The 26,196-nt window shown below is 46.0% G+C and overlaps 2 protein-coding genes across 5 annotated transcripts in view; both read right to left on the reverse strand.

Moving 5' to 3' along the window:
* Nucleotides 1-1,064: 1,064 nt before the first annotated feature.
* Nucleotides 1,065-20,701, reverse strand: c16h18orf25 (chromosome 16 C18orf25 homolog). 4 transcript variants are annotated; one of them, XM_017718014.2, is made up of 5 exons: nt 20,535-20,701; nt 16,132-16,925; nt 5,712-5,789; nt 3,595-3,679; nt 1,065-3,102 (listed from the first exon to the last, which is right to left on the reverse strand). In XM_017718014.2, exons 2-5 carry the CDS (start codon nt 16,850-16,852, stop codon nt 2,937-2,939), a joined length of 1,050 nt encoding a protein of 349 aa, XP_017573503.1. In that variant the 5' UTR covers nt 16,853-16,925; nt 20,535-20,701; the 3' UTR covers nt 1,065-2,936. The 4 variants fall into 4 exon arrangements, 3 of the variants coding, with proteins under 3 accessions (XP_017573503.1, XP_017573504.1, XP_017573502.1); XM_017718015.2 differs by lacking the exon at nt 5,712-5,789; XR_005131639.1 differs by lacking the exons at nt 1,065-3,102; nt 3,595-3,679; nt 5,712-5,789 and adding exons at nt 5,873-7,522; nt 7,565-9,286.
* A 483-nt stretch (nt 20,702-21,184) lies between these two features.
* The window catches only part of haus1 (HAUS augmin-like complex, subunit 1), a 5,908-nt gene continuing 896 nt past the window's right edge, over nt 21,185-26,196 (reverse strand). Inside the window, exons 2-9 of the mRNA XM_017718012.2 lie at nt 25,342-25,516; nt 24,719-24,854; nt 24,427-24,561; nt 24,096-24,219; nt 23,895-23,960; nt 22,728-22,799; nt 21,704-21,751; nt 21,185-21,605 (exon numbers count right to left, since the gene is read on the reverse strand). Of these exons, the coding sequence (XP_017573501.1) occupies nt 21,546-21,605; nt 21,704-21,751; nt 22,728-22,799; nt 23,895-23,960; nt 24,096-24,219; nt 24,427-24,561; nt 24,719-24,854; nt 25,342-25,516 (816 nt within the window). The 3' untranslated portion in view covers nt 21,185-21,545. The remainder of the gene's footprint in view (nt 21,606-21,703; nt 21,752-22,727; nt 22,800-23,894; nt 23,961-24,095; nt 24,220-24,426; nt 24,562-24,718; nt 24,855-25,341; nt 25,517-26,196) is intronic.

Genomic DNA, 26,196 nt, shown 5'->3' on the forward strand with positions numbered 1-26,196 from the left:
CGTCAAAGTACAAGCTGCTCCATTTTCAAGAGATACGTCTGAGGAGATAAAGTAGGATTTGCATAACGAAGAGGAAACTTAAATGAAAATAAGTCAAAAATACTAAAGAAAACGCCTCCTAACAACCACCTGGAAGACCTGGTCGAGCTCAAAACTGCCCCCATCAGATAAAAACAGCACTTAAAGCTTTGATCTCTGAGAGAGAGGAGAACATCAAGCTGCTTCAGATCTGAAAACATCCACAGGTGTTTCTGTCCATCCTTCCACTGTGAGAAGACCTCTCAGTGCTGTGGGTCTGAAAGGATGTGTAGCTGATCAAGAAGAACCTCACTAAGAAGGAGATGGACACATCAAACAAAGAGGCTGGACCATGGATTGACCACCCCAGAGTCCAGACCTCAACACCACTGAATGGGTTTGATTACTTCAGAAAATCTAACCAGCTTGTAAGACTGAACTTTGGAGGCGTGTCTGCAGATTCTTTGAGGAGCTGAAAGTGAGCCTCCTGAGAAGAATGGAAGCTGGAATAAAAGTAAAATGTGATATTACAGTAATTTGCTGAGGCGTTGGCTGTAGGTGTTTTTTGCTTGACGCAGAAGAAAGAATACCTTGAACTTGATGGCCGTTTTGACTGGAAATAAAATAAAGACCGGTCTCTAATTTTTGCACGGTACTGTACAAGGGGTCATTGTGGTCAGGCCTGACCCCCAACCGCACCCCATCCATAAATCTCAATGTGATCTTAAAGGGAATAAAATAAACCAGGAGTCGCTTATGCCAAAGAAACTTGGTAACCAAAACAAAAATGATGCAAATAATCAAAACAAAACCCATTATGTCACGATGCATGATACACTTCCCTTCTAATAAATGATTCATATTCAAGAGTCAAGAAAATACACACTTTAAATATCAATAGATAAAGTCATTGGAGTATTAAAAGAAAGCAGGATGTAGCCAAAGCAAGTAATGCAGAAAAAAAATGTTAAACTAGTATCAATTATTTAAATAACTACTTAAAAAACTGATTAATTGTATTAAAATTTCACACATTGATGCTGTTCTTGCATAACAGGTTTTTTTTTTGGGGGGGGGGGGTAACAAGTTCCGTTGGCATAAAGGTCCACACAAAATATACATCAACGCGAGCGGGCCTGAAGACGGGTTCTAGTGCTCGGAGCAGGTGCTGGCAGGGACCCACTGAAAAGATCTCCCTCCATGCAGCAGCATTAAACAGTTAAATAGTGAATCTCTCACTCACGCAAACACACTCACACTTATTTGACCAAATACAAACATACACACCCAAAACAAACAAAACAAACAAACAAACAAACAAACAAACAAAACACTCTCTCTCTCCCTCATTCACACAAACGAAAGCAGTCGGGCTATTGCTATGGTCAGAGGAAAACCCGCGGTAGTTTTTTTTGTTTGTTTTTTTGCACTAAAACAGATTTTGAAGCAGCTTTACAGCAAAAGTTTGTCACGAAACAGCATCTCAGAACTGGGTAGGGGACACCTGAGGCTAACGGCAGGTATTTATGGAGAGGAGTCTGTGGCGAATTTGAAAAAAGCAGCCGCTATAGTAGAAAACCTTATTGGCGGAATGCAAAGCGCAACACCCACTACGCTGCTTTCACCTCTTCACTGAAAAACAATACATGAAGTTAAAAGACAAAAACGCTGAACTGAATACAAACCTTGAAATGTAACCGATGCACAGCCGCACTGCGTTTCGCCGTGCAGCACGTCAAACAGACACAGCCGTACACAAAGAGCAGCCCCAGTCTAATTTCACCTTGTGTTGGTCTTTAAAGTGAAAAGTTAAAACATCCTCTGCAGAGAACTTATGAACGTTTTAATGAACAATTACTGTTTATTAGATGATTTTAATGTACTGGTAAAAATAAGCAAAGCAAAGGACAAATTGTTAATGCGCATTTTATATTTAATTTTTTTCGATATGTTAAAATCAGCAAATAAAAGGACAATTATGCACTAAAATTTGCACATTTACGTGTTTTCTCTGTAGAGACTGTGGACTGTATTCAATTCTGCCACTAATTCCGCATTTTGGTTTGTAAAATTCAAATCCTCCTGTACTAAAAAAACAATGCAGTGGGTGTTTCGCTTTTCATTTTGACACACACTCCGCATGCGATTATGGAATCGTGACGTCATTTGTGCATCGCATTTCATGTTTTTTCCACTACAGCGACTGCATTTCAGTCTCAGATTCCTCTCCACAGGGTATTGGTATATGTGACTGTTTAATATGTAGCACTGTTTTTTGTGTGTTTGTTGGCCAAACTACTCAAAACATTTGAGATTTACCCTTGTAGTCTATCATCAGAAATAAAAAAATAAAGCCAAATTTAACTGTGCATCAAGTTAAAAGGAAAAAAAAAAAAAAGAAGACACATACAGTCATACAGTGTCCCTCCACTGCGTTGCCATAAGATGTCTCTATAACAGTAGCTTTGACTCCATCAGTCAGGATGGATACATTTTCCCTGTTGAAGTGAATGCAGCAAACTGAAAACGGTTACGCTCAATAGATATTAGAGAACACCTTTTCTCTCATACGTGCATGGGAAAAAGGTCCTGCTTGTACTTGAAGCTTATTTCCACATATGCGAGTGATGGTTCCACTTCTATCAACCACTAATCCACAAGGTAATCAAGGTTACTCCAACAGCACATCTACACGCTTTTCGCTCGACGTGTTGGCCAGTGCCTGGCCTTCTGAAAGCGTTCTAACAGCGTCCTAAAATCAGCTCGGACGGTTCCGCCTCCGACAGGGTTTCAGAAAGCCGTCTAAGCAAACCGCTGATATTTTTCTCTGAGAAACTAAGAGAGGGATAAATTTCGAAATGTTTTAAGACACTCAGGCCAACAGTGTGTGTATGAGTGCATAGAGAGTGTATGCGAGATCACAGCAGGTATCTGTGCCGGTCTTCATCCAGTGTCAGATCTACCACCTCTGGGGGTGGGACCCAGCCAGGCTGGGTGGATACTGCCGTCCAGGGAGGCGGGGCTCTCTGCTTCCATGACGATAGAGACTGGATGACGCCACCTCTTGGAAACCTACACACAGCACTGGGGGGGAATGACAACGAAACAGGAGGAACATCAGGAATAGTTTTGGATGGCACTGTGTAAACAATCATGTAAAATGGGGCACCTGAAATAGCACAGGAACAGGACCATGCCAATCTCTCTCTACCCCTCAGAACTAAACAGGGTATTTCTGTTCCTGTGCCTTTCAGATTTGCATATATGCAAATATATCTAGGCTAAGATCTAGGCTGAACGGGTAGGCCTTAAATGCTTCAGGCTATGCATGTGTGTATATTTATATATATATATATATATATATATATATATATATATATATAATATCTCACGCACACACAGACATGAATTAAATGATGAATTTGTTTTGCTGGTATAGTTTAACCGCTAGTTTCCTCTCAAAACAAACTAAAAACCTTGATGAACTGTATTGTGGCGTTATCTTTTGTCACCCACTCTGACGTTGCATAATATATTTCAAACAGAAATCTATCCAGAACCAGGAATGTGACCAACCTGGCGTTCTCCTGCACGCCGACAATCTCGACTTCACTGTCAGAGGACGCCAGACTCACCTGCGGAGGCTCCGCCTCTACTGGACCTAAAGTGAAACCACAGGAAAAAACGGTCACAAACTCGTTACGCAGTGCAAGCGCAATAAAAAAGAAACAGGGTTCAAAATGAAGTGCAACTGGCAGGACGTGAACTGTATCAGATGACAGATCTCTGAGGATGTTCATCTGAAGGCTCTAGTCAAAGTCCACGTTTCTTTGTCCCGTCACCCCAGTTTAACACGTTCCCCACCCCACTACTTCCCATCTGCCATCTCACAGTCCACCTACACCAGTGTTAAGATGACTTTGTGACGTTATGTATTATCAAGCAGGGAATGGTCAGCAACAATACTCTAATAAGCTGTGGCATTCAAATGATGGGTGATCAGTACTAACAGGGCCAAGAAAACCTTCCCCAGCCCATTACACCACCTCCACCAGCCTGGACTACTGACACGAGGCAGGTTGCGTCCTGGATTCATGCCATTCGCACAAAATTCTGACCCCGCCATCTGTGAGCCTAATAAGAATGAGATTTATCTGACCAGGCTATGTTTGTCCAGTCTCAAACAGTCCAGCTTTGGTGAGCCTGTGCCCACTGCAGCCTCAGCTTTCTGTTCTTGGCTGACAGAAGTCAAATGCGACATGGTCTTTGGCTGTTGTAGCCCATCCACCTCAAGGTTCGATGTGTTGTGCATTCAGAGATGCTTTACTGCTTACCACAATTATACAAAGTGTTTATCCAAGTTACTGTAGCCTTTCTGTCAGCTTGACCCAGTCTGGCCATTACCCACTGACCTCTCCCAATGTCTTTATTGCACTATTCAAAGTAACTCTAGAGACTGTTGCGTATGTAAATTCCAGGGGCTCAGCAGTTATAGAAAGTTATTTAAGAAAGCCCACCTGGCACCAACAATACTATGGTCTAAATCACGGAGATCACATTTTCCCCCTCGTCATGATGGTGGATGTGAACTTTACCTGTAAGTCTCTGGCTCGTGCCTCCATGATCTTATGCACTGCACTGCTGTCACATGATTGGCTGATTATATGATTGCATGCACAAGCAGGCGCACAGGTGCTCCTAATAAAATACTGGGAGTGTACATATGTGATATGATGTATACACTCATTGGTTGTAAGTAAGCCAATTTTATTTACAGAGCACATTTAAAACCAAAGAGCTTCACAATAAAACAAAAAGGATTCCCACCTTCCGAACACCACTACCACACCTTCACACAACAGCGTACAGACCTCAGTCCACAGATCAACGACTGCTGAGCTCTAATCGGTAAAAATGGGTTTCAAGCTTTGTTTTAAAAACAGTCAGAGATGACCAACGTCTGATGTCACTTGGAAGTCCATTCCCAAGTCGTGGTGCAGCAACAGCAAAAGCACGAGCCCCTTTCTGTTTAAGACGAGGCCGAGGAACAGTTAAAAGTGATGCTGAGAGAGGCCGACCTTACAGATCTCGAGCATGTCCTCAACATATGCAGGTGACCATCCAAAGCTTTAAAACCATCAATGCCATTTTATATTGGGTTCTGTAACCGGGAGCCGGTGTAAGGAGGCTAAAGCTGGAGTAATGTGTTCTTTTCTTCGTACCACTTTGTACCACAGTTGTAAACGAGCCAGAGATGCTTCGTTAATTCCAAAACACAGTGTGTTACAGTGACCCAGTCTAGATGTCGCAAAGGCATGAATGACTCCAAATCGGAAGCATTAAGAAATAATCTTAACCTGGAGATTGTCCTGAGCTGGAAGAAACTGACCTTGACCGCTCATCGTGTCTCTCACTGCTGAGTTAACCACTTTAACAGCTGAACTTCTAAGAAATTCTTTGCTCGTTTCAACAACAAGCTTGAGAAATGATATCAAATTCCATCATGCGGTCTTATGAGCGACGCCTGCAACTCGGCTACGACTCGTTACGCTCGGCCCAAACCGAGGGCTTAACAGAAAACGACAGACGTGCAACGCGTCCAAAGCGTGAGCCTCTGAAAACCTGGGTCTACGGTCAAGTACCACTGTGCGTCCACGACGCCACAGCATTTGGGTAGCTATCGTTAAACTGACCTGAGAGAGTGTGAGGCTGCTGCTCCTGTTCAGAGTGTGTGTCTGAGATGTCGTAGTGGCCAACAACCGCAGGACCCACTGCAACAAACAATTATTCACCGCAATTAGGTTTACATCAACAACTGCTACCTATGGGTTCTAGGACATTCCCATATTGGCTGTAAATATAACTGAACACACTACATGTATGGGTGAATTTGGACAATTCAATCCAATTCTGGTTGATTTTTCAGCCTTTTTTTTTTAAATATACCTGAAGTTGACATTGTTTTGTGAATGCCTATAGGCTACATGAACAGAAGAAACACCCTCACATGTTTCCATTACTTTCTACTAGCCCAAAAAATCATAAACACCCTCATTTAATCTATAATGGACCAATCTGCCGTTCACTTATCCACATAACGCAATAGGAATTTAATAAAGTGCTACAGTACGATATTACAGATAAGAGAGCAGCACTCAAATGCAAATGACTTGCCTCTTACCACTCAACATAAAATCACAGCAGAGTTCAGCTGAAACAGCGGAGCGCACATTAGGACTGCTCCAATTTCGGCCTATTCAGATTGCAAATCCGATTCCTTTTCCATTAATTAGGATATCAGAAAAGTCGGAGTGTGGGTCAATCTAAAGCCCGTGTGTTCAAACACAAGGCCCGGGGCCAGATCACGCAAGCAGCGTCATCTTATCTGGCCCGCAAAATTATTTTAAATTGATCAATATCAGATTATTGACAACGTTCTGCACTACAAGCCCCAGCATGCACAGCAGCATAATATGCGTAATGTGGACTGATGCGCATTCTACTGTCTACTCTATTTACGCATTTATTATTTGACTTTTTCTTGAATATTTCAAGCATTCAGAATTGAAAGGGTCCAGCTAAGGTCAGAGCAGACGTTCTCTGGCCCACAGAGTCGTATAGGTTTATTTACTTTTTACGGCCCTCGTCGTGGTTCGATTTGACACCCCTGGTCTAAATGAGGCTGGACACACATTGTGGACAAAGCTGGACAACGCAGAACACATTTGTCCATCGCTGATGTAAAGGCCGAACGGCGACAGCCAGTTTCTCCATAACAAACACACACGGACAGGAGCGCAGATGACATCGTCCGTTTTAATTTTGATCAGGCACTCAAACATGGCATAAACGGGATGCTAATGCTAAGAAAATCAAAGTAATAATAAAAATGAGTTTTCATCCTACGGTCCATTCACTCGTTCAGTTTTAACACACTCGTTAAAGACGCTCGTTCCATTAGAGGACAACGGTCAACTGTAAACCTTCGTCGTTTAGCCCTGCCGTTAAGAGTGTGAGAGTGAGTGTGTGTGTGTGTGTGTGTGTGTGTGTGTGTGTGTGTGTGTGTGTGTGTATAAAGGGAGTGGGATTTGATTTTAACTCAGGAGGCAAAGACGCAGTTATAAAACGCTTCTCGATGCGTCTCCAATTTGATTTAGAGACGCAGGAGAAAAGTCGTCTATATAAAAGCTCCACTGCAGTTTAGACCAACTTTGTGTTGCACTTTCAGCTCACATGCTTTATTTTAACCGATTCCTTATAATTCCTTAAAATAATCACATATTGACCACTAAAATACTAAGAGACGTAACTTAAAAACTTCCACCTCTCGCTCCTTAAACCGGTGGTTCTTGGTACTGGCCCACATTTATGACTAGAGCAAAAATCTGGGCCGTCTGAGATCCCGTTAGAAAACCACTGCTTTAGAAGCTGCGCAAAAAAAAAAGTGATCTGTGAACTAATCGCCACTTCAGAACGTTACACTGGCTCTATGCTGGTTCCAGAGCTTCCCTCATTACAGCAGAGCCGCTCTGGAACCCAACCAGACGCAGTGGCAGCTCATCTGAACCGGCAACACAGACTAAAACAACCCGTTACAACGTTGAGTAACTAAATCGTTTCTTCTGGTTTGATTAAATGTAAACATCGTATCCAGAACCCACTTCCGGTTCACCTTAAATTGGCCATCATTTATATTTGTCGATTTATTAAACGATAAACATTTCAACTGTTCATCAGGGTAGCCTGACCTGAAAACCCGACCAAGGTAACAATAACCAAGCAGGTGGGGTCTCTTGCTTTACTCTGTGTGTGTGTGTGTGTGTGTGTGTGTGTGTGTGTGTGTGTGTGTCTTCAGTTTGACGCTAGCTGAAACGTGTTTAAGTTAACAGTAGGTAAGTTATGTTAGTACTAACACCACAGTGTTGCTATTCATGCACTACTGCTTCGTATATTTCAGCTCATTACATGCATGTGCTGTAATATAACCTAAAAAAAACAAAATAAAACCTTAAACCAAACTAAACCAAACTAACCAAACCACAACAAACAGTTCTTTGGTCAATCTTTCAGACACTTTAAAAGAAAGTCCATGTCCATCCAGCATAAAGCGCAGGGCTGAGAGCAGCAGCCTGGCTCTACCAGGGCATCTCGAGACGCCGGTCAGAGCGTCTGTGGAGCTGGTGGAGTCCGATCTGTCCAATCAGACACCAGAGCTGGTATGAAGAGAATCCAAAGAGTTCCTCAAGGCACACACACTGAGGAGCACTCCTGAGAGGAGGTGTAGAGGGGCACGTGTGAGGGAGGGAGGGAGGGAGGGAGGGACGAGTGAGAGCAACAGAGAGACAGAGAGAGAGAGAGAGAGAGGGAGGAGATTAGAGAGACAGAGAGAGGAAGGACAGAAAGAGAGTGAGAGAAAGAGTGAGGATGGAGAGATAAGAAGAGAGGTGGGGAGAGTGAGAGTTTGAGGAAGTTAGAGAGACAAAGAAAGTGAGAACTGAGGGATAAGGAGAGCGAGTGAGCGAGAGCTACAAAAAAGGGGGCAATAAAAGGAAAATCAGGGATTTAGAGAGCAGGAAGGATGGGGAGAAAAGAATGAAAGAGAGACAGAAAGAAGAAGAGTGAAAGAGAGACGGCAGGTAGAGAGACAGTGAGACTGAGGGAGGACGGAGAGATGGACAAAGAGAAATAGAGCAGATAGAGAGTAATAGTGAGGATGGAGGGATGAGGAGGAGAAAAGAGATATGGAGGAGGTCGGAGCGGGAGAGAGAGACAGAGAGAGGAGGATAGAGAGAACAAGAGAGAGAGAAAGAAGGCGGAGTATTGTCTTTAGCATGGCTTTCGGTGCTGATCCGATTGCTCTCAAGTTCTCCGTTCCTCTTCCGCAGCGGCGCCCCTCTTCAGGCGTTCAGCAGGTTTGGGTCGGGGGAGTCCAGGATGCCGTTGAGGGTGGAGCTCTGGGGTGTGAGGGGCGGGGCGTTGTTCAGCCGAGCGATCTGATAGGCTGCCAGTGTCTCCTGAGATTCAGAGGACGGCAGGAAGGAGCTGGCGTGGCTCCGCCCTCCCGGCTCGGCGCCGGACTGCGGCTCGTTTTCGTCGTCGTCGGAGTGCAGCCGGCTCAGCCTCTCCATCCACACACGGAAACGCTCCTCCGTCTGCCTCTGCATGGCGGCCAATCGCGTCAGAGCTTCCTCCAGGACTCCGCCCAGGCTGCTGCCGGCCACGCCCCCCTCCAGCAGTCCGGAGATGGCGTCGTTTCCACGGCGACCAGCTTAAAGACAGACGGCAGGCGCCGAGAAGACACACGTCAGACACACACAGGTTAAGAAACTGAAAGAGCGGCGCGAGAGAACGGCGGGGTTTACGGCGGTCATGCTGACGAGCTATCAACAGGTCATGCAGCTCACACAGGTGCATTCTGGGTACCACGGTGCAAATACAGGAACGTGTCGGACCCTGACGTTCTGACCGGGAATCAAACAAGTGTGTGTCTTGAACAAAAGACCCAATGAGAAATATGAGAGGGGGGGGGGGGGGGGGGTGGGGTGGGGGGGGAGACCCAAAATAAGGTTCTCAGTAGGGATGCAACTAACGATTACTTCTATTATCGGTCAATCAATCAATCATATTTTCAATTAATCGACCAAGGACTGTTCCTGTTTCAGTGAAAAGCGAATAAATAACGGACCAACAAAATCAAAAGACTTTGAAACACTAATCCCACATACTTTCATAGGTTAAATCCATTTCTCACTTAAATCTGTTGCTGAATCACATGTATGACCGAATAAAAGAAAATTAAGGTTTTAATTCCTAAAAATCTCTTCATATTAGTCATTTTATTATTCGCTGGCTTTTATATCTTTTGCTAAACTACTATTCCTCCTCTTGATTCCAGCACGGATTCAAATCATTTTAACCCCACCATGAACCCGTAATCAATGAGTTGAATAATCTAACACTGTCAGTGTTTGTTTGATCTTAATTGAGGCTGTCTGGGTGACTAAACTCTCGAAAGCTTTGATAAGCTAAAAGTTTGCTTTTACCATTTAATCAATTAATTATTTTTCTTCTTACAGAACATTAATAACGTTAATACTCCATACAGCACTGCCTCTCCAATATCCAACAGCTGCAGTCCTACTTTACTGTTCACCCAACTCTGGCATGACGCCTTAACTACTGCTCATCTTCTGAACCAGCTAAATGAAGTTAAGGTGAAATGGCATCTTAGATCAATAACGCCGATGTAACGTCAGTCTATGCCTTTTACACAGCACTGAGCAGAACTACGTGGACTGATGAGGCCTAATCTTAGATCAGTGCTCTTACACTGGGGTGCTTGGTAAATAAGGGCTGGTGTTCAAGGCCATGGATCTCTGGGAGCTGTGAACACGCATGGGCTGAGGTTTACACAAGCTAATATAGTTCACGAAGTGAGAAAGGTAGGGGAAAAAGTCACTAGTGATTCCGTTCAGCAGGGTTAGGGACCCACTGACCTACAGCACCACCTGCTGGACGAAAACCACAGCTCTGACTCTTAAAACCGAGACCATGAAAGAAGCTTTTGGAAATACGAAGCAGGTTACGAGTGACCGGATCGGAGGTGGACAGCAAGACGTAATACGCTGGTGTTTCCGTGGGTCTCCGATGACCACCTTATGGTCAGATTTCATGACCGGAGCAAGAATGCCGAGCACATTTACTTTTCCAGGCTTTCCGTGCATTCGCTGGCAAACGAAAACAATCCAGGAGTCCTTGTTTGTTGTACATGTAGCAGCTGTTAGGAAAGCGTAGATCGCACAGGCTTCTAACGTGCCTTCCAAATATGTGGCAGAGAAGGTGAAGAAAGAAGTTTGAGGGGTCAGTTTGGTGGGCCTTGATGCTCCCCATCAGCCCACTCTTAAAAATGAGGGTTCTTTACGGGTTCTTTACTACAGAAAATGGTTTTACATGGCACCAGAAAGTGTTGCTCTGTTATGATGTCAAGTCTTTATGTTCTTGAATGCACTGAATTTATTCTTTACCAGTCAACCACTACTGCTCACTAGCTGGGAAAACAGCCTACAGCAAGGGGGCTCAATCCTGGTCCTGGAGATCTACCATCCTGCAGAGTTTAGCTCCAGCCTAAGTCTAGAACACCTGGTCCAGGTGATGAAGGTCTTAGAGCCAGGTGTGCTGGATCTGAACAGTCCAGAACTGGTTCATCGCTAATCTCTCACCATCAGAAGAAACAGTGAAGCAAGGTCACGCTGTATTCACCTGCTAAAAAGATTACATGGAGAAAAAGAGCCTCTGTCTTTTTGACTAACGTTTCCATGGTGACAGTCCACCAAAATTTTGTGATTGTACAAGGAGAGCTTAATCAGAGTCTTTTAACCTATTAAGGTGGAAAAACAGCACGAGGATGCAGAAGATCAGCGTCTTTGCCCATTAAGGCCTCTTATTTTGGAATATTCTCATTGCAATTGTACAGGGAGATTCGCTTGAAAGAGGCCCCGGATATTCTGCTGTACCTCCTGTTAGGATGAAGCAATCTGAACCAAAAAATACGATACGCACCTAGACGTATGTGTAATCATCTGCATTACATGCGATGCTGGCTGATCTCCGTTTTCCGACAGACACGCGAAGGGGTATGGGGGTCTGCTGTCCGGCGCCTCCTGACGCAGGGGCATCCCGGCTCGTTCGAAGCTCCATATACTAAGGAGCTTGTTGCACGTCGTTTCGTTCAGATTGACTCGTCCTAGAGAGAGTTACTCCAGAATATTCGGGGCCTCTTTCGAGTGAATCTCCCTGTATAATCATTGAACAAGTCACAAACCTCTCTGACGCACACTCCCAACACACACACACCCCTAAATCCAGGACATCAGATATTGGAAAACATTAAAACTTTCCAAATGGGAACCACTATTTAACTCCGCACACAATCCTATGTAACCGCGCGGTGTGTTTAACCCCGTCACTGACAGAGACGGGAGCCACACCGGCGCTTAAACGACGCGTGCCAGCGCTCCATTAGTCCATACGCTGTTGCTTCTCAGCGCGTCACACAGCACAGTGTCACTATTACACCAAGTTAAAGCCATATTGAGACCACAGAGCCACAGTCCATCACGTCTCGTTTACACAGATAAAAGGCAGTCAGCCAAATTCCATTTAGCATGGGAATTAAAGAGTAATTATGGGAATAAAATAGAAATATTCTAAACTAAAGGTGTGAAACTTACATACAGTTGGTAAAAAATATACTGAAGCATAATCCTGGCTAAAATAATTAGATATGATACCAAAACAGCTGAACAGCTAAGCTGCTCCTCAATCCCAGGACCACACCCCCTGCATGCACTGTACAGTCCTCCATCACATGTACAGCATATGTCCAGATGATCTCTAGAAACCTGACACTGACCACTAGTTGCTTCTTTTAATTGTTTGACTGAACTTTTGATTGTTCAACGAAAGAATTAAACATTTATAAAGTTCTGCTGGCAAATAACTGCCAGTTATTATTTGTATTGTTATGCCTTCATGTCTGCTGACAAAAGAAAAAAAGCTACACTGATGATGGTGTATGATACAGTTCCTTTAAATGATCCAATATTTCCTATTAATTCCCATAAATTCCCCAAATTTCCATGGAACTTTACATTTTAGAATATTGCCAAAGTTCCCATGGAAAGTTACAGGTAATTTAATGGAAATTTATCAGAAATTTTCCACCCCTTTGCAACCCTAGTTACTACCAAAGCCTTTTCCGGGCTGGAGAGCAAGGGCTGGAGAGCAAGGGCTGGAGAGCAAGGGCTGGAGAGCAAGGGCTGGAGAGCAAGGGCTGGAGAGCAAGGGCTGGAGAGCAAGGGCTGGAGAGCAAGGGCTGGAGAGCAAGGGCTGGAGAGCAAGGGCTGGAGAGCAAGGGCTGGAGAGCAAGGGCTGGAGAGCAGGGGCTGGAGAGCAGGGGCTGGAGAGCAGGGGCTGGAGAGCAGGGGCTGGAGAGCAAGGGCTGGAGAGCAAGGGCTGGAGAGCAAGGGTGGGTGATGTGTCAAAAACTTGACATCATGGTACTTAAAGACGATATTTCGTTGTTGAGATTTAAAAATGTTTCAACAGGCAAAACAGAACCAGCAGTGGTGCATATAAATACACTCACTAATGAAACACGCAGTGTTAAAAAAAACTAACCTAAATTGTAAAATTGAATCCAAATTTTATTGCTTTTCTTTGCAACTTCCTCATAATTCCTACTGAAAAGGTAGGGCTTGTTAACACCTCAGGAGACTCCGTCTAAATGGTAGCATAAGGCAGGGATCAGATGTTACTCTCTTTGGTTAAGCAGTAGATTATTAACACATCCACTTCTGCCATTTAGGGTCAGGAAAGTTTCCGTAACAGTAAGTCGAGCTAACCTGGCACACATCAAACCTCTGACGCTGATAACTGTCTGCACGCTTGGGACACCACGTTTGTATGGATGTGGAGATGAAAATGTACCTGCTGGGGTTTGTGACCTGGGAACGGCACCGCTGTTCATGTACAGGTGGGTAATATGACAATATGCCATTATTACTGCGATACATCAGGCCACAATGTGCTTTTCTGAACATGGCATCACCAACACATCCAGGACACCGAGCAACTGCCTGGACCACAAACAGACTTGAGCCCCGAGTCTGTAAACAGCAGCCAGTGTACGGTAACTGCCACACGCTGCAAGAAGCTGCTTGGACATCAGCCCTTATAACCATCTCACCACAGCGGCTGTAACCCATTTATCATCGTCAGTGCAGCCCAAGCTGTGAGCCGTTTGCTGTTCCTCCTCAGTGTTTCAGTTCAGAGCCTTGATGATTGAAGCCGGATTGGTTGATCTCTCGTTTAAAGGGCTCCTTCCGTACTCTGCTCTCCCTTTCACAGCTTTTACACCTCCTCACTTCTCTTTACGCACCCCTCTACCTTCATCCCTCCATACTCGCATTTAAGGGAGCTGATTTCTCCCCCCCCACCTTCCTTTATTCCATCTTTCCTTCTTCTTCCTTCCTGTTCCAGCCTTCTTTCTTGCTTCCTTTCGTTTTTCTCTTCTTCCCCCCCTTCCATCCTTTCTCGCTTATTTTCTCTTCCTTTCTTCCATCCGTTCTCATTCTTTCTACCTTCTTCTTTTCCATTCCTTCCTTCGACATTCTTCTATCCTCTTCGTTTCTTCCTCCTTTTGTTTTTCCTTCCATCGTTTTTTTTTCTGTTTTTCTTCTCACCTTTTCCTTTCTTTCCCCCCATTTCCCTATTATGTGTGAATTCTGTGACTTCATGCTTCATTCCCTGCATATATTTCATATTTTCTTTCAAGCCCTGCACCTCCTTCTGGAAATGCAAGTTGTGTTTGTTTCTACTTTTTCTTAAGCAGCGTGTTTTTTGTTTATGTTCCACAAAAACCTCAGTTTAACTTGCTCTTAAACCTCAGTGAAACAGAACATCGTGAGGCGCATCACGCGTCATTAAAGTATCAGGGGCTGAATCCCAAACAGCTCCCTGCGCCCTATTTAGTGCACTACAGTGTGCTTGATCCCCTACCGGACACGTAGTGCACTACCCGGGCGTAGAAGCCCAAAACGAGCGCTCTGGACATCATACGGCCCGCTGTTCATTCATCATGGGGTCACCAGATCTGGAACATGGTCAAGGGTCTTGGGGAACCAGAGAAGTGACAATCAGAAGTCGCTTGACTGATTTTGGGGTCACATGTTCTACTGCCAGCAGTCTGAGTAGGACATTCTCCATGCAAGCATCAAGAACACTAAGCGAAGTGAAATGCCTGTCGTAAACGTGCGTTCATGTGTTCTGAGCATTCAGACAGTGGAGACGTCCCTGGCTCTGTGTGTGTGTGTGTGTGTGTGTGTGTGTGTGTGTGTGTGGCACTATGAATAATAAAGTAGTAGGAATGAGCGACCCTCCAAAACAGCGCCTGTCCGCGCCTGTGGGCAGCCAGAGCGAGGGATGTACTCGGGTCATTCAGTCAACATGCACCAAACTTCTCAGCGGGAGACGCTACTGAACCGCTATTCGGCGTCATTGTGGATATTCAGTTTAATCCTTGTGTGTCGCCACCTGATAACCTGAGATTCGCTGGTTAGCAGGAAAAAATGAACCTAAAACTGGGACAAAGGTTTGGTCATTTTACTCTTGCGAATGCTGGAAAAAAAGCCATTTTGGCAGGCATGAAAATTGTAACGCATACCAAGCTCTGTTACCTTTATGGCTCCAGTGCACAGAAAAAACCTTTACACACCAAACCTGTCTTGGCTGACTGAGGACATTTGTGATGAGAAGAAAATCGTGCTTTAGATGTTTCGGTGAATCTGGTTTTAAACTATAGATCTGGGCAGTAAGTGTGTGGGCCAGTTTCCCAAACCCAGATTAAACTTAAATCCAGAATTTTCCGAAGCTGTTTTACCATTGCGACTGCAATTTTGTCTAAGACTAGGCCTAATCCGATGATTTATACGACCAAATACTAGGCCCCAATCCAAAGAAGAGAACTAACTCTGTCTCATGAAAGCAAAGAATAGACCTAATCTAATGGTTTGTAGGACAAAGAAAACACCTAATTCAGTGTTTTACAGGACCAAAACTCTAATCTCATGTTTTAGAGGACCAAAAACTAGGCCTAGTCCAACGTTTTGTAGGACCAAATAATAGGCTTAATCCAATGTTTTATAGGACCAAGAATAGGCCTAATGCAGTGTTTTACAAAAGCAATAATTAGACCTAATCCAATGTTTTGTAGAACAAAGACTAGGCCTAGCTCAGAGTTTTACAGCAACAAAGACTAAGTTTAATCCAAATTTTTACAGGACCAAAGATCAAGTTTAATCCAAAGTGTTAAAGGACCAAAGACTAGGCCTAATCCAATATTTTATAGGACTGAAAATATTAGAACCTAGAGCTACTGTTTAGTATTGATACACCAACTCGATCAGTGTCTATTTGTATTTATTCCACTGTTTCGCTGTTAATAAACTTACTGCTCAGACGAATAGCTTTAAACAATCCTCTCAGGTGGCCTCAGACTTCTACACAGAACTGCACATCACATGAGGTCGGGCAGGTGCTTGTCACACGCGTTACCTGGCGGGTGGGAGTTGATGGCCCCTCCCTCATTGTCGGAAGAGGCTGACGAGGACGAAGATGACGATGAGTGTGCGGTGAGGTCACTGTCGCTGGTGCTGCTGTCCTGGAGCAGGTCGGGCTTGCGTCGGGCCGCCGCCTCTCGTTTTTGCCGCAGCATGCGCATCCGCTCTTTCTGCCGCTGGCTGCGCTGGCCCCGCCCCCGACCACGCCCATTCACCTGCTTCTCCTGGCAGCGGTTCTTCTTAGCCGCCATGACGATGCCAGGAGCGTCGCTCTCAGAGCGCGAGCGCCTCGACGGCTTCCTGCTCCCCGCGGTGGCCGGCGCAGAGGCCGGTTCGGCTGCCTCCTCGGCGGACGAGAGCGTGTCGGAATCACCTAGGTGACCGGAGGAGGAGGGCGAGCGCAGGCAGACGGACGAATCGCTGTCCTCCTGCGGGCAGAGCGGATTGGTGGCATTGCTGTTAGTGGAAGAAGTAGGGATCGTCTCCAGTGGTTGCTCCGGGGAGGAGTCTCTGCGCAGTTCCTTCAGCAGGCAGGGCATAGAGAGCAGGCCAGGGGGCGGCGGCCTTGCAGGACTATGGCTGCTGATGGGCTCTTCGCACGTGGGAGAGCTGGTGGGCGAGGTTTCGGCTCTCAGGGGCATGTCCTGCTCCTCTGCTGTGGCCCCGCCCTCTGTGGGGCATTCCGGGAGCTCATCGGCCTTCTGGGCATCAGCCATCTCTGGAGGGCGGGGCCAGGGGGGCAACGTCTCAGAGGCAACGGCTGCTAGGCGTTCAGCGGGCGTGGCGTACCTGCGAAATCAACACACACACATCAACAACGTAACCGGAAAAAAGAGTGAAGAAACAACAGCACGAAGATCTACGGAGATCAGCAGAGACCACCGTGGAGGCCGGACCGGCCGCTGGAGAGATGCTGTATCGAGGCTAGGAGGCTCTCTGAACTGGGACCCTGGTCGACGTGACATCGCAGCCTGTGCTGGCTGCTTGGTTGATGCTGCACTACAGCTGTGGGGCTGCCTGCACAGGCCTGAGCAGCGCTACGCCGCAGCTAAAAGGCCTCTCAGGCCGGCTGCCCAAGCTACGCTACATCGCGGCCCAGTGACTGCCGGGGCCGCCGCTTGGGTGAAGCTGCCTGGCCTGGCAGGAAAAGCTACCCCTTCGTGGCTGAGAACATATTGTGCAACTTGAGAATTTCCCGACGTGTCATTAATGTTATATTTTTGCCACGTCGCCCACCTCTCGTTGTACTATTATTACAGCATGGACCCCACTTCTGACATCTGTGTGGGTTTATACACAGAAAACAAGTCAATTATTTTCTGCAGGACTATTTTCCAGCCTCTCTTCATCCTCAGGCTGTTTTCGTTGCTGTGACTTGAAGTGGAAGTTTCTGAATCCCAAGTGAAGTTTACATCCCAAAACACACTCCGGCATCATTAGTGCTACAGGCTATGAAAGAACATGATCCCCATTTATTTTCACGGTTCAAGGGTTTTTAGTAAACGAAACGGTTCTACATAGAACTACATTTTTTTTTTTGCCAGATTAATGGGTTCTTTGCATCATCATAGGATTCTTCAGAATGCAGAGGTGGTTCGGCAGAGCACCAAAAAGGGTTCTGCCTTTGTCACAACGTCAAACCTGTAACAGAAGAACCCTTTTTGGTGTTATAAAAGAACCCTTTTCAAAGAAAATAATACATAGAACCATCTACAGCACATTCTTCATGTTTCTGATGAACGACTGCACCATGCAAAGAGCCTTACAGTAATGGAAAGGGTTCTTTGAGTGTTCATGGATCTATATTGAACGATCTTCTCTATTAAAGATGGTTCTTCGTGGCTTCTTTAAGTGCGAACCCACATATTCCTTCGTTCTTTTTCTCTACAGAAAGAGAGCCGCTTTAGGGAACCACTGGTACGTGTCCAGCCAACAGCTGGCGCCATGGACGTTCTCTGTATCTCTATTAAACAGCTTTAAAACCCTTGGAGTGCGCAGTGATTCGCTGCACCAGCCTCTTAGGCGGATTTATATATTACATCTGTTCTGATTGGCTGCCCCGTCTTGTGCTTCACTTTATGAATTAATTTACTAATAAATAAACACAGAAATTCCCCCTACAACCTTAATGGTAATGGGCGGAACTAACCTACTGTAGGTTATCCCTTATTTCACAAAGGGATGGTTTCCCCACAATAACGAGGTTTTCCCCTTTAACTTTGATGATGTTCAGGTTGTGTCAGGCAAAACAAATCAGGATCGCAGTGCACTGACAAAACAGGAGTGTAGAAAAGCCTCTCCCACCCGCCGACCTCCCCATGCGTCAGGATGCAACTCAAACCCCTGGAGATACAGCACAAGCTCTGCTAGACGAAGACGAACATCACGCAGCAGGAACCTGAGCTCACAGAGCAGCTCCAGCTCCGCTGCCCTGACTTCTCGCCAATTATAATAAAACACACTGCTCAGTACAGGTTGTGCCCTACTCAGCGTGTGACCCACCAACCCATCATGCACTGGTCTCCAGCGCTGCTCTCCGGGCCTCTTCACACCTCACATTAACATGTTCTTTAGGGAACGATCGCAGTCGGGTTTCAGTTGACCTCATGGAAAGCCAGGACCCCCAGAACGCAGTGTGAGCGAATCATTAGAATCAGATCAAACTACTTTCAGAAACAGACCTCGACTGAATTCAACACGAGTGTAAACTGGACGCGCTTTCCTCATTCACATACAACCGCATTTTAGTGATGTGCAGACGGAATCTGGCCAAAGATTATCCAGATATAAAACACGTGTTAATCCGTGGCGTAAACCGGCACTTGGACTGCATTCACACAGCAGGTAAAACTGGCCCAAATCTGATCTCTCTCTTCATATGTGACAGATGTGTGTGTGTGTGTGTGTGTGTGTGTGAGAACAGCAAAAAACACACAACATCGGACGTTTTCAATTCCGATTTGAGATGCTTTCATACGTGGTACTGAAATGCGATACGTATCCGATCTGTGGCAGTGCGACTCCGTGTTTCTTGCTCCAACTCTACTGTATCTCAATGAGGTGCAGGGAATCCATCAAATAGAAGTTCCACTGATTTTTCAAGTCTACAAAATTAAACGGTTAAGATGTAAACCAAGTCATTCAAGTCAGAGAGAAAGAGAGAGAGAGAGGGAGTCTCAGAGTCAGAGAGAGAGAGCGAGAGCGAGAGAGTCAGAGAGTCAGAGGGAGAGAAAGAGAGTGTCTCAGAGAGAGTCAGAGAGAGATAGTCTCAGACAGAGAGATGGAGAGAGATTGAAAGAGATCACAGAGGGAAATTGTGGAAGTGGTTTGGAGTGAAACGCCTTGTTATCCAGACAACTAAGAATCAGAACTGTTGACACTGGCGCTGATAGGAACCAGGTGTCCACCTCCAAAAGTTCCCTCTTTAAAAAGTTATTCCCTGAACGGTCATGAAGACACCGCCTGATGTCTGGCCGGTTCTGTTCTAAAACTTATTTTATCACATTCATTTTTGATTCATGGCGGAGAGGTACATGTAGGGAACTGTGAGGTAAAATATTCCCCAAGCAAAACTTTGTTTCCCCAGATTTTGCACCATCAGCATTCCATAAAAACCCAGATGGGTTGAACTCATGGCGACCCCTGGTTCCCATCGCCACCAGTGCAGAGAGATCTGAACCAGACCACCGACTGCCTGTTTACGTCTCGAGGACCGAACTGTTGGGAAACTTGGAAAATCGGTGGAGGTCCCCTTTAAGGCAGGCGCACACTCCGCTATCTAACGCTACTCTTCACGATCTCGACCACAGGAGCAGGACTGAGAAACCCAAACCCGTCCACCGGACCTCGGACCTGAACTCGGACACTGAAGCTCCGCAGTCCGGGCTTCTCAGCGCGCTAGCATGCGACATTACTTCGGAGGTTAGCTCCGAGCTACAACGCTAACGACATAAAGCGAAACTCCGACCCCAAAAGTCACATTTCTCCTACAAACCTCGGCAGATAAGAGCTCAACAACATTATTTCAGCTTCATTTTTATTATCGAACGGCTGAAAAAGCGCTGAAAACCTGGGCTGTACGGTTACTTCAGCTAGCTTAGCTACACGGCTAAAGCGTTGCCCAGCGTCTTGCTCTAACTCCGCCGTTCCACCTTAAATGGAGCAGCGGTCACACTCTGGCGCCAGAACGCAACGGCTGCACCGCTTAAGGTGGAGCGGAAAAACTCGAACAAGAAGAATGTAACCATAACCGCTGCACCATTTAAGGTGGAGCGGAACGAGAAACTGTCTGACTTAAGCTCGGCGCTAGCGCTCAGGCTAGGCTAGGCTAGGCTAACAGGCGAAGCTGAGCCGCCGCGCAGGTGAACTCTTCCCGAGCGGGGATGAAGTGCAGCGCACCTGGATTAAGGCTGTCCTCATGTATGTGTTCTCAGCATCGCAGGCCGTGCGGTCCTTTTAACAGCGGCGCGCATGTAGAACCGAAAACAGGCGCAGCGCTAAACAAGTTCCCACTGCGCTGGAGCTCCGCGACCCTTTTAGCTCAGTGGGCTAACGGCGCAATGTCGTTTCCGTCCCCTCACTTCAGTCCACAACACAAGGCGCCACCGCGCGGTTTGGAGCGCGCGCACACGCGCACACACACACACACACACACACACACACACACACACACACACACACACCTAAGCTGCTTCTCCCTCTGGGTAGTGCGGGGAGCTGGAGCCTATCCCAGCTGTCACCGGGCAGAAGGCAGGATGCACCCTCCGCCAGTCCATCACAGGACAAACAGACACATTCACTCACACCCAGGGGCAACGTAGCATGTCCAAATGTCCTGGCTCCATGTCTTTGGACTGTGCGAGGAAACCGGAGAACCTGGAGGAACCCCACGCAGACATAGGGAGAACATGCAAACTCCACACAGAAAGGACCCCAGTTCCCCGGCCGGGGAACCGAACCCAGACCCTCCCTGCTGCCCACCGCACTGGGAGCAGCTGGTTTTATTTCATTTTCACTTCAACGGTGAGACGTACAGAGCAACACGGTGATCAGTTTTAACAAAGCGTTTTAATAAAGAACAGATACGAACAGAAAACAGAGTATCGGAGAAACAGATGGACTACAGTCTGTAACTGTAGAACTACAAAGTCCACTTATACTGTAAGGGGAGCTGTTCAAACAGAACAGTGGTTCTCAGTCCAGTCGTCAGGCCCCTCCTCCAGACCGTCCACACTATTCGCTTCAACACAAGGAACATAGGGAGCGAACTGGGTTGGGAACCACTGGGTGTTGATATAAGGCAGGTGTATCCAACAAAGTGGCCAGCGAGTGTATGAGAAAAGCAGAACGTTGGTACAAAATTAGCTCAGTATCTACATCAATGGCCGGAAAGCGTCTCATCTCTACAGGTTATGTAGATAACGAGTTCATCAAGTCCACCTTCTGCTCCAGGTCAGCATCGAGGGCTGCCTGTGAACATACCAGACAGACATAGACATTAAAAAAAATACTAATCAATATCATAAACAGTTCATTTTTTGGTAAAGGAGGTACATAGCACGATATACCAGCTCCCTCTTTGCCTCTTCAATTTTAACCCGAGCCAGGGCAGGACTCTGTGGATGAAAGCATGAATTAATTACATCTCTGGTCAAACAGGCAGGGGCGCTGCAAGTTCTGCATAATTCAGGCATTAAGACATAACCACATTCAGAGTGGATTGGTGTGAAATGATTAATGTCAGGCACTCAGATCTCTTTACAGTGGTGGTGATGGGAACCAGGGGTCGCCATGACTACAACACGCATTGAGACATTTTATTTACCATCCAGAACCAGCAGAGAATAACGTCATTATAAAATACTCCACATACACGACTGCACACGTGACATATTCTGTATTAATTGTGCCAGTTTTCTAAGTTTTGTGGCAGTAAAGTTTTGTAACTGGCACTGGAGGCTGTAACCAGGACCTCGTGCAAAACCACGGTAACATAGAGGGTCTCGTGGCTTATTGCTCTAATATCACAAGAGAGATAAAACGGCCATAAACAAACCCAACGAGCCCAGATAGAACAGAGAGCAGCTCGATTCATAAAGACATAAATTACATCTTTCGGTTCAACTTTAAATGTGTCTTATTTCCAATAACTAAAATGCAACGAGACACTGGACGTCTGGTTCCTATCAACACCACTGTGAACGATTCTGACTCTAGAACAGAGGCGTTCCACACCAAACCGCTCTGAATGTGTACATTTTTACTATTGAATTATTCTGAATGTTTTAACAAAATATCAGTGGAATTTCCTTTGTTTACCATCCTCATCTGCAAAAATACGTTAAATGTATGTATTTTCTAAATTCCTATGCGTAGGTTGTATGACTTTAGGTTCTTATCCAGCTTTATCATAATAATGGTTTATGCATGTTAGAACACTTTCTGATGCAAAAAGCTTGCGAAATGTGTCGTCCACGCACAACATATTCCATCATGTGTAATCTTCTGGCTACAATCATGCGTCACTATAAAAGGCCCTAGTTCTGCAGGCAGACGAGCCTGAACTGAGCGCTGTGAGGGGATTCTTCTTACAGGGCTCAGGTCACTGTAGGGCTCCAACTTCTTCATCAGTGGTACAATCTCCTGCTTCAGTGCTGTGGTTTTCTGTGAAATGAAAAAGCAACAGATTAGAGAAACGAAAGAATGTGTTCTAATCTCACATCAATGTCTCACCAACATCACTAAACCTATGAACTGCTATACCAGGAACGTGCACTAGTCTTTGGTGACCCTGCAAAGCATCATTTCAGCAATTAGCTGAATAAATGAGGTGAGCTGTGAGGAGAAGGAGGGTGAAGTGGAACTCTACAGGACTGCGGACGCACCACAGAACACTTGAATCAGGACGCCCCTGTTATTATTTAGTATTATTTTGCTCTCTTGGGCTCCCAAGACCCATCACAGATGGCTGAAGGGCCAACACTTGGGCCCAATCCCATTTCACCCCACTCCCCTACCACTTAGCCCTACCCCTCCGTTTAGTGCGTGCAGGTTTTCCCCACTCCAAACAGGCAAGGTGGCAACACGAGTGAACAAAGGAACAAGCAAATGAGAGAATATTCTCTGTTAAAAAGTTACAGCCATTGTATTGTCTTAGTTTAGGGTCGTTTCAATGTATTACGGTCGTTTTTGTCCTAACAAGCATATAAAGTCGCAGGTAATGTGCTGAGGTCTCGGTAGCTAGCTGGCTAAATTTCCCGTTCCACCTTAAACGGGGCAGCAGTTACATTCTGGCATCTCTGGCATCAGAACTGCAGCCGTATTTAAGGTGGAACGGGAAAATTTGAACGAGAATCTCTGACTTCAGCTTCACATCACTGAAGAATTAGTGGGGGGGTGATGATAAATAATTGCCCCCCTCTTTGAAGGCGTATGATCCCTAAATGTAACTAAAGCCCAGCAGTGAGGAGCTGAACTTTCCCCTCCTCTGCTGTCCCGCAGACGGGCAGGGTCGCCTACAGAGCAGCGCTAGTAGCTGTTAATGAAGATGCTCTTTCTATTTGAGGGTCCCATTTCGTAGAGGCAAAGGGCAAGGTGACAGCGGAAAACAAGCGGTAGGGGTAAAAACAAGAATTGGGATTGGACCTTAGGCAGTTGTGCCACTTGGGCGTCCCCGCAAACATTTTGATGATGATGTTAAAACGAATGCAAATAAGTCTGAATCCAAAAGCAGGGACAGAGTGGAGGTTTTGGTCGTACTTCTGAAAGCTGCACGATGGCTTGATGGGTAAGAGAGTCCTCCATCTGTCTAGACGCCAGTTTGTCCTAAAACAAAATCACAACAAAAGAACAATAAACAAAGTAATAAACAAAGAAACACACAAAAAGTAAGCGATGCGAACGAACATCATAATCATAAAACTGGAACACCAGCTCCGGGAGACCACCTCACTCACACACCTGTGCGATCTTGTTCCTGTATGTGAGGTCTCTGGATTTATTCTTCATGAAGTCCATGTTGAGCAGTCTCTCCTCTGCTGTAGCTGCCTCCACCTGCTGGGCCTGCGTGGTCTTCCTGAGGTCCCTAACAAACATACACAAGCACACTGACCACCCACTGCATTAGGTATACCTCCTTGTCTCTGCACTCACTGCACATTTCATCAGCTCCACTGACCATATAGTTTCGTTCAGACACAGTTTTTGCTGACCAGACACCCCCAATGAAATTACTCCATAGACCATATTCTAATATAATCAATAATAAATCCTCAAATACGTGTTCTCTTACTCTTCCAATTTTTTCCGCAGTATTATCGCGGCAGTCATTTTCTTCCTCACAGCTGAGAGCTCCCGACCCAACGTCCGGTCAGTCTTCTCTGCCTCGGCCAGGTCATTGGTGAGTTTATTAACTGCAGGGACAAAACTGCAGAGCCACAGGTGATTAGTGATACTCTAAATCAGTGATCTCGCCAATACGACAACTCGGGACACTTGACCCTGAATGAATCTCCAAGAACACAAAGAACGAGGGCAAGCTTGCGCTTTCAGAGACAGTGAACCTAGAAATGCGTGCGTTTTACCTCCCTATGGATGTGTCTTTAACTGCCAGTGCCTCAGCAGTGCCTTCTAACACACTCAGAAGGTCTAAAGTGGGTTTCGAAACACTTCCAGCTTGCAGCCCAACACTCTGATGAAGCAGTTCCTGTAGGTGGGCACCTACAGTGGGGAACAGTTCACGTAATCAGTGTCCTAGTCTTAAGTAGTACCTTACTAATGCTTTTGTAGCTGAATGCAATCAAATCCTCACAGCAATGTTCCAACATCTAGCGTAGAGCCTTCCCAGAAGAGTAGAGGCTGTTGCTGCAGCAAAGGAGGAACAAACTACCTACTAATACCCCTCATTTTGGAAAAACGTTGGACGAGCAGGTTTCGAAGTGCACCTTCTTCACAACCATTATGTTGTACAGCGTTGGCATTAGAACAAAACTTGGATTCATACAAAGAAACATAGAAACCAAACAGTCGTAGAGGCGTCTTCTTTCAGCGTAACGAATATTAGCCTCAACACGAATGTAGTACATGTGGAATAAACGGCTTTCTGTGGAAACTCGCTGGTTGAAAGTATCTGGCAATGTTGGCCATTTCAGTCAAACCTGTAATCTGGCAACCAAGCCTGATAACACAAGATCACAGTTCTTCTTACCGTCACTGCTGTACTCAGAAGCTTTCTGCCTGTGGTCATCTATGAGGAGATTGACCTCCTCACACCTTGCCTCACTGATCTGCACGAGCTGGTCCAGAAGCTCCATGGTGCGTGCGCTCACTTCAAACTCTGGCACCGCCTGCTCGCCGAAAACCGACCCCAGCCACCTGTTCACCTACGGATTTAAGGTCAGTTCAGGTTAAATAGGACAGTCAAGCACTGCGCTCTGCTGGTTTCCTCAGCCTATGATATCAAATGCTGCTTAGGTGTTGCTGCACCTAAGCTGAAATGTGCTCATATGACTTGGACTCGAGTCGCAAATTTGATGACTTTAGACTCGACTCGAGAAAATCGAGACAGACTTTGGACTCGACTTGGATTTCAACACCAGCGACTTGGATTCTGACTTGGACTTGAGCGCCACAACCCAGAAAAACTCAAGAGAAGGTGGAAGAAACGTGGAGGGAGTCTGTGGAATATACACGTACAAATGAATATACAGCCATACGCTACTAACGTCCTGTCATTAAAAGGCTAGAATACTGTTACCACTATTCAGTGTTATGGCCTTCAATTCGCTGAAGAATTCAGACTGACTTGTTTAGGACTCAAAGGCTAGGACTACTGACTTGAGACTGACCTGTACTGACTTTAAACCGAGACTCGGCTGTCTCGACCCGGGACTTAAACCGAGACTCGGCTGTCTCGACCCGGGACTTAAACCGAGACTCGGCTGTCTCGACCCGGGACTTAAACCGAGACTCGGCTGTCTCGACCCGGGACTTAAAACGAGACTCGGCTGTCTCGACCCGGGACTTAAACCGAGACTCGGCTGTCTCGACCCGGGACTTAAAC

This window comes from Pygocentrus nattereri, chromosome 16 (assembly GCF_015220715.1).
Source record: "Pygocentrus nattereri isolate fPygNat1 chromosome 16, fPygNat1.pri, whole genome shotgun sequence".
Classification (NCBI taxonomy): domain Eukaryota; kingdom Metazoa; phylum Chordata; class Actinopteri; order Characiformes; family Serrasalmidae; genus Pygocentrus; species Pygocentrus nattereri.